The sequence below is a fragment of the Panthera uncia genome (assembly GCF_023721935.1).
Source record: "Panthera uncia isolate 11264 chromosome B3 unlocalized genomic scaffold, Puncia_PCG_1.0 HiC_scaffold_1, whole genome shotgun sequence".
In the NCBI taxonomy this organism is placed as follows: Eukaryota; Metazoa; Chordata; class Mammalia; order Carnivora; family Felidae; genus Panthera; species Panthera uncia.
This window is the reverse complement of record NW_026057582.1, coordinates 108401834-108409809: the sequence shown is the minus strand read 5'-3', so window position 1 is coordinate 108409809 and position 7976 is coordinate 108401834. Positions and strand designations below refer to the sequence as shown.

The window sequence follows — 7976 nt, the reverse complement described above, 5'->3', positions numbered from 1 at the left end:
AAAAAAAAAAAAAGAACGTTGAAAAAAAAATTTAAAAAAAAAAAAAAAAAAAAAAAGAGAGAGAGAGAGAGAGAGAGAGAGAGAGAGATTCCCGCAATCTGGCTGGACAGGAATATGGAGGAACTTCCTACGGGCAGGGCCAGCACTAACCAGTTAGCACTCTGCCCCACATCGGAGAGGGAATCCCACATCTGGCAGACCCCATTATTGTGGGACGGATCATTTTCCAAACCCGTTGTTAATTAACAGTTGTCATTAACATTTGTCTGTCATTAACAGTTGTCTGGCAAATGTCTGGCCAATGGAGGGGTGTCTCTGGGTTCTGTTCCCCTAGGCCCAAGAGAGTGGGATTAAAAGTGAATAAATGAAATGTTATTAAGACACCAGGGAGTTGGTAAAACAAGGCCAGGGCTATTTTTTTCCTGCAGTCCCCGGACTTCATTTACAACCACCGATACTTTGTCTAGGTGGGGCTCGGGAGGTGGACAGGGCTCCTGTAGACAAGTTCCAACTCCGTGGCCCTCTCGTCTCCCCCGCCCCCTCACCTTTTTGTTTGAAATTTACCCTCCAAGCATCTTGGTCCTTGGCATCCCTTCTGATAGGACAGAATTGAAATAAAGGAGATGAAGCTCTTTTCAGAGCCAATAAAGCAAATCTGGCCACACGTCTTAGGTGGGAGGAGATGAAAAAAATCATTGGAGAAATGGGCTTGGGGAGAACCAGGGTCCCTGCCCACCATTTAAGGATAAGGGCTGACCCTTGAACCCCCATGACAGCGTATCTAGGGAGCTCTCATCTCAAGGAGTCCTCAGCCTCACCAGAAGTGGCCCAAGGGTCCCTCCTCCAGCCAGTGCCCGACCCATGTCCCTAGACAGAGAGGAAAGGCGCTCTCCCAGCAGGTGGAAGTCCTCTGGCTCTGACAGCTCCTCTCCAGCACATCACTTCTTTAATGGCGGTGAGCTCAGGTTCCCCTGGAGAGTCACCCAGCCTCTGAGTGAGGCGCCCCGAGCTTCTGGTTTGGGATGTCCGGGGGCCTGAGAATCTGAGAATTCCCAGATAATGCTAAATGCTGATGCTCCAGGGGCCACACCTGAGAACCAAGACTCCTGGCCCCACTGCAGCCGCCTGAACGAGACGAAGACACGCTCCCCTCCTTGGCACAGCCCCTGCCATCTATCAGCCTCGGGGCCATCTGCACTCGGTCTGTCTTGTTCCTCTCCAGGGCTGCCCTCGATGTCCATTTAATCCTGGGATTTCATCTTCGGGGTAATAACGGGACTCCCTAGGCCCCGTAGCCCATAGGAATGCCTTAGAATCCTAGATGCACCTGTTCTCCATCCTCCCATCCTACCTGGCCATTTGCTGGCTACGTACATCCTGGCCTCCATTGCCTTACAGTTTCACTTCCCTTGGCCTGCTCCTAGAGAAGCCCCTGGGGAATTGCGTCTCTCCATGCCCCTGCTTCCCCTTCGAGACCGCATGCACTGGCGTCCTGGTGGCAGGGAGACAACGGGGCTGCCGCGCACTCACCGATGTAGTCGAAGCGTCCAGGCGCCAGGCGCTCTGGCAGGTGTGCGGAGTAGAAGAAAGAGGCCAGGAGGGTCATGGCCGTGTGCTTCTGGTGGTACAAGGCGGCTTCATTCTGCGCACCGTCCCCCGAAAGCAGGAACAGCTGCAGGGATTCAGAGGAACATCAGGTCTCGAGAGGAGGCCCCCTTCCTTCTCATCACCTGAAGCCATCTCTGCACACGCGTGCGGGCACCACGGGCCAAGGCCCTCACCTCCTTGGTCTGTGACTTGGAAGGGGAACTCTCAGGGACCGTGGGAGCAGAATTCCTATTCCTTTTTTTTTTTATATTAAAAAAAATTTTTTTAGGTTTATTTAGAGAGAGAGAGAGTGCAGGGGAGGGGCAGAGAGAAAGGGAGAGAGAGAATCCCAAGCAGGCTCCGCACTGTTAGCACAGAGCCCAGTGCGGGGCTCAAAGTCACAAACTGCGAGATTATGACCTGGGCCGAAATCAAGAGTCGGACACTTAACCGACTGTGGCACCTATAGGTGCCCCTTAATATTTTTTTTAATGTTTATTCATTTTTGTGTGAGAGAGAGACAGAGCGCAAATAGGGGAGGGGCAGAGAGAACAAAAGAGACCCAGAATCCGAAGCAGGCTCCCAGGCTCTGAGCTGTCAGCACAGAGCCCGAACCGGGGCTCGAACTCACAAACCATGAGATCATGACCTGAGCCGAAGTCAGATGCTTAACCAACTGAGCCACCCAGGCTCCCCCACAATTCTGACTGTGATCTTTTGAGAGACCCAAGGCAACTGTATTTTATTTTATTTTTTCTCCCCGCAGGGCAGCTGTATTTTAATCCTCCAAATGCCCATAAAGCCTTTTGGGTTATTTAATTACCAAAGAAAAGGAAAGAAATCAAGGAAGGAAGAGAAAGGAAAAGAAAAATCCTACTAGATCTATTTGCTACTCTTTTGTCTGGGGGTAAAATGTAAGTATAGTAAAAAGTGGTCTAGTCACCCTTGAACTCACTTCTCACCAGCGCATCCCCTGATTTCAAGCTCCTAATTAAGGCTTTAAAGCCTAGAAATCCCTGGAAGGCCTTTCTGAGTCATCAAAACGTGTTAATTACAGCCATTATCCTGTTTGAGAGCTAAGTATAGTTTTTGTATTATCATTATAATGACAGCAGCCATCACTTACCTAGGGCACTAAGCCAGCCTTTTATTTGCACAATTTCATCACAGCCTCAACAACTACCGAAACATCCCACTTTGCGGATGAGGAAGCTGGGCCAGAGGGTGACTTGCAAACCACTAATCAGCAGTGAAGTCAGGCTGTGGATCCAGGCAGGCTGATTCCAGAACCGGTGCTCGTCAACCTCCCCGCTCGAGATCAGACCTCCCCGCCCCTCCTCCGCCCGGTCTGACTCAGCTGGTGCTCCTAATAACGCAGACCTGTGCTATGCGATTTGGTGGCATGTGGGAACAGCTTGCTCTCTGCTCTGGTTTCCTATGGGTGTTCTGTGTCGTCGAGGAAGGAGTCAGGGGAATGGGCCGCACCCACGCCTCTGGGTCTCCCCCCACCCCAGGCTCACACAGGTGGCACCGGCTCTGGCCCTCCCCTTCGGTCCCTGACTTGCGCATCAAACTTCAAGCTGCCCCTGGGAGGGAAACTCCACTCACTGGGTGCAGGCCCTCTGCCGGGCATTGCTGAGCCCTCCGATCTGCTGATTTGATTAAGCCCCTCTACCCCTCTGTGTGGGAGAGGATGTCAGCCTCATTAACAGATGAGGAAACCGAGGCTCAGAGAGATCAGGTGCATTCCCTAAGGTCACAGAGCCAGTGCGTGCTGGGATTTGAACTCAGGTCCATCCAATTTGTGAGTGCCTCTCCCCTTTCTTGTGTCCCTCCTACACCCCCTTCCTTCATGTTCTCCAATTCCCATCTATCTTGCGACCTTCATTTATCCTTTTTCCTTCGCTGCTAGTATGTTAGTTGATGATAATACAGAATAAATGCATTTAGTGGCCACTTGCCACGAGCCAGCAATCTCATGTAATCTTCCCCGCAGTCTGATGAAAGCAGGTGTTATTACCATGCCCATTTTACAGAGGGGGACATCAAGGCACAGAGATGGTACATAACTGGCCCAAAGTCTTACAGCGAGTACGTATTAGAGATTTGCCTCCAGAGCCTGCTTTCCTGGTCACCCCACTAAACCCCAGGCTGCCTCCCCTTCCCAGCCCTCCACGACTGCGTCTGAGCCCCCAGTCAGTGCTGGCCATTGATGCATCCCCTGTGGTTTGCCAGGGCCTTCATTCTCCTGCTGTGTCCTAACTACTAAGGGACCCCCTGAGTCGTGCCTCCCACGTCCGTCCCTCACAGTGACCAGCATGGCGCTCCGAGCCCCAGGAGCTCAGGAAACAATAGATTCCCTGGTGTTGCCAACAGGCAGAGAAAAGACGGAGCCGGGCCCTTACCCTGTAGAAGATGGGAAGGGAGTCCCAGGTGTAGGGATAAGCAAAGGCAAGGACGCGAAGCATCTTGCAGAGCCCGGGCTTCTGGATTTCAAGAAACCTAAAGCGGGGAAGGAAAGGGGGAAGACGTTGGACCGAAAACGGTTTCCGTGAATGACACACGTGCACGCACATGACAAATTACTGAGGGCAGGTCGTCCGCAGAAGAGAAGTCTTTTTGTGCAACCTCCTCCGGAGGCCAGTGGCTCCCCCTCGATGGGCCTCTTCCACTTCTCCCAGCCCGACGGGAGTGACTCTGCCTTCGAGGAGAAAGGGTCTCAGGGGAAACCATCTCCTGGGGCGCATCGTTAGAGGCAACGGTGTCCAAAGAAGCCAGGGAGGAGGTATTGGACTGGGAAGGCCCTCTGGGAGGCAAGTTGTCAAACTGCCAAAGGGCCTTTTAGAAGTCCAGCAGCAACCAGGGTGGGCAGACGTTGGGGGGTGTGGGGGGCCCCCAGCCCGGGCTCCGGGGGCGAGCACGGCTGTGAAGGAGCCGATGTCAGCTGCCCCGTGTGCGTGCTGTGCCAAAGCCCTTGGTTCGGTGAAGTCTTTAATGACTTTGAGAGACTTCCGGAATACTTGGTACCACACACAGGGACGCTGGCCTGGGGAAACCGAGTAAACGTGGCCTTTCCCCCTCGTTCAGCAACACCCCGACCCGCCTCCAGTCCCAAGAGGAAGCCAACGTTAAAATGAGCGATGCTGGGGCGCCTGGGTGGCGCAGTCGGTTAAGCGTCCGACTTCAGCCAGGTCACGATCTTGCGGTCCGTGAGTTCGAGCCCCGCGTCAGGCTCTGGGCTGATGGCTCGGAGCCTGGAGCCTGTTTCCGATTCTGTGTCTCCCTCTCTCTCTCCCCCTCCCCCGTTCATGCTCTGTCTCTCTCTGTCCCAAAAATAAATAAAAAACGTTGAAAAAAAAAATTAAAAAAAAAAAAAATGAGCGATGCTGACCGTGGCAAAGACAGGTAGGTCCTCCTGGACAGAATGCGATGGGGCCTCTGCTGGCTCGGGGCCGGCAGCGCAGGGTGTGGGGACTCTGGCAGCACAAATGGCAGGCTGGACGCTGGGAGGACGTGAGAGGAGCGAGGAGAATGTCCACATAAAACCAGAGCCCTGAACTGGGGCTCAGGCGAGGGAGGGCTCACGCCCCGGGCCAGGGGGCTGTCGAGGCAGGGTAGCAGGGCAGGACCCCGCTTGGGTACCACTGGGTATCAGTGGGGGGGCGGGGCCCTCCCTCAGTGCCCCCAGGGCTGCAGGGCGAGGCCAGAGGTCCCCACAAAGGTGGGGTGCAGAGTCAGGGCGCCAGGGCTGGTGGGGTGGCCGTCCTGGTGCAGCCAGTAAGGCAGTGGAGGCATTTGGCCCCTCTCAGCCCTTCCTGACAGTCCTGCCCCTCGTCACGCTCTCTGGCGAGAATGGAGTCTGCTCCCCACCCCTGGTCCCCAGACCCCCCAGTCCCAGCCCACAAGCCTGCCCTTTCCTCCACCAAACACAATCTGCCTCTCTGCTCAGCCCGCACCCATCTCCCCACTCAGCCAGGTTCTTCCTGTCGCTACAGGCTGGTGCCATCACCTGTCACCTGCTGTCCCCCTGGCCACTGTGTCATGTCTAGCCCTCAGGAATGCCAAGCATGAGGATCCCTGCTCCAGAATAAGAGGCAGAGAAGCCCCACAGCCTCCAGCGATAGGCTCCGACTGCTCTCAAGCCCATGGCAGCATGTGTCCCCTTTCCTGACCCTGTCCTACATCAGACAAGCACATGGCGGGCGCTGGGTAGAGAAGGAAGACAAGCTCCAGGAAAAGGAGGGAAAGAAACAAGGGACAGCAACTTACATCCCCCCGCAAACAGGAACCCCAGCCCTGGGAGTAAACCACCTACCCTGGGAGAGGGGAAGAGACACCGTGCCATGATTTCACACGCAGTTTCTGACCTGGACACCCTGGGTTCGAATCCTGCCTCTGCCCTTCATGATCATGTGACCCCGGCAGGTGAGGTAACCTCTGCGCCCCTCTGAATCCTCGTGTGTGACACAGGGCCGACAACCCTACCCCCTCACGGGCTTGTTGCAAGCATCTGATGAGATGATACTTAACGAGGGAGCTTATTCACATCACAGAGGAACACTCACGAAATGGAAGCTTTTACTAAAATGTGTGTCGTGGGATTCATTCTCTCCCCGTCCCCATCTTATAGCTACGCCGTAAGGAAAATGGGCACAGCCAGGTTCTGGGTGATTTGCCTAGAGTCAGAGGAGCTGGTAAGAGGCAAAGCTAGGACTGACACCCTGGGCCGTCTGGCTTCCACGTTTCACACCACCGCCCCTCCGGCAGGCTGAGCAGGCCTCAGACCACAACCCAGCCTTCATCCTAGCCTGTACCCTCTGCCCCAGGGAGCAGCTGGGGCACACGCCCACTGCCCCAACAGCCAGAGTCCATCTCAATAGCATTCACGGTCTCCTGGCAAACCCGACCGCACGCCTGCTCCCTCCTGCCCCGTGCACGGCACGGCCTACCCTTCCTGAGTTAGGAGAGGCTCGCCATTAAACGCTCTTTATGGCTCACCATAAAGCACGCTCTTTCTGTGACCACTTACACAGGAGGAAAGCTGGCTGTGGCCGGCGAGGGCCATCCCCCAAACCATGGATTTCCCGTGACTTGAGACAACATTTCGCCCGGCCTGACAAAGTGCTTTCCCGGGGGCAAACGAACCAGCCTCTCCAGCTGCAAAGCCGAGTCTACAGGGAGAAAAAAGGAGAAAAAGCAGAGCAGAAGAGAGACAGCAACAGAGAATAAAAGGCAGAAGGGCCAGCAGCCACAGACAGGGGCCTCCCACTACTAAGGTGCAGTTCCATATTTAGCCATAGGGTGTCGCTCCATCCAGAGATTCCCGGAAGGAGGGGTGGGAGCCACAGAATCCTCAGGAAAGCACCGGATGCCCCACCTGGTCTCCAAAGCCCCACCTGGTCAGACAGTCCCTACACCACAGAGTTGAGAGGCCAGTTTACAGGGAGTCAGGCCTCAGCTGCCTAGAACCAGGTTGGCAGGCAACACTGGATTTTTTTGGCAGAAGCCTTTATCAGGAGAGGGTCGATACGATACCAGTCTGTTCTAAAACCTGATAAATCTTGTTGCAACAAAGCCAGCAGGATTTGCAAGCAAGTTCTGGAACGGGTGCCTGAAACGGGTGAGCTTTTGGCAACGTTCTATTGCAGAGGCCGTGTGCGTGTATGTGTGTGCGCTGTGGTTACAGCTGTTCTGTTGTGGGAGCGACATCACAGGAATGTGGACGTTTCCACATGCTGGGCCCTGGCCCCGGTAGCACTGTCATCTGGCTGAGCCCTCCGACCTCCAGAGGTGTCTGAGAACCACTCACTGCTGAGCCTCCTGCCTCCAGCTCTGACCTCCAAACCCTCTCCTGGGCCTTCTCTGTGCCGCTCTTGGCTGCCACAGTACCAAAGCCACAGGATGGCTCTCACGGTGCAGCTCACTTTCCGTCTGGGATGAAAAGTCACCCCTCTCCCTCACAGCACTGCCCATAGGGCATTCCACTGAGCAAGTATCTGTCCAAAAAGCCGACTGCTGGGTGCCTTGGATGCGTGGATAGAAAGTACCTACACGGACTTGTAACATACAGCAAACTCTGTGGGATCAACGTGCCTTAAGGGAGTGAGGACACCTTTCTGGGCTTCTGGGTGGTCAGCAGGATGAGCAAGCGAGGTCTCCGTCACCCCACTTTGCTCCAAGAGCCACATAGAGATCACGCATTCTCCCATCTCCTTTCTCAAGTGCTACCGAGGAAGAAAGCAGTTTTCTGGAATATTCATTTGAACAAGAGGCCATGATCATAGGGACCAGAAACCCAGTCAGGGGAGTCCCCGGTTCTCTACGTGGAGATTTACCTTAAAGACATGCACTGTGATGGAATGAATGCCACTTAGACCGTGATACTCCGG

The 7976-nt window shown here is 54.7% G+C and overlaps 1 protein-coding gene across 12 annotated transcripts in view; it reads right to left on the bottom strand.

Annotated features, from left to right (window-relative positions):
- The window catches only part of PAQR5 (progestin and adipoQ receptor family member 5), a 75229-nt gene that overhangs the window by 5190 nt on the left and 62063 nt on the right, over nucleotides 1-7976 (bottom strand). For all 12 annotated transcript variants that reach the window (XM_049611846.1, XM_049611853.1, XM_049611844.1 and 9 more), the window contains 2 exons: nucleotides 3993-4089; nucleotides 1531-1672 (listed from right to left, as the gene is read on the bottom strand). In XM_049611846.1, the coding sequence (XP_049467803.1) occupies nucleotides 1531-1672; nucleotides 3993-4089 (239 nt within the window). The remainder of the gene's footprint in view (nucleotides 1-1530; nucleotides 1673-3992; nucleotides 4090-7976) is intronic.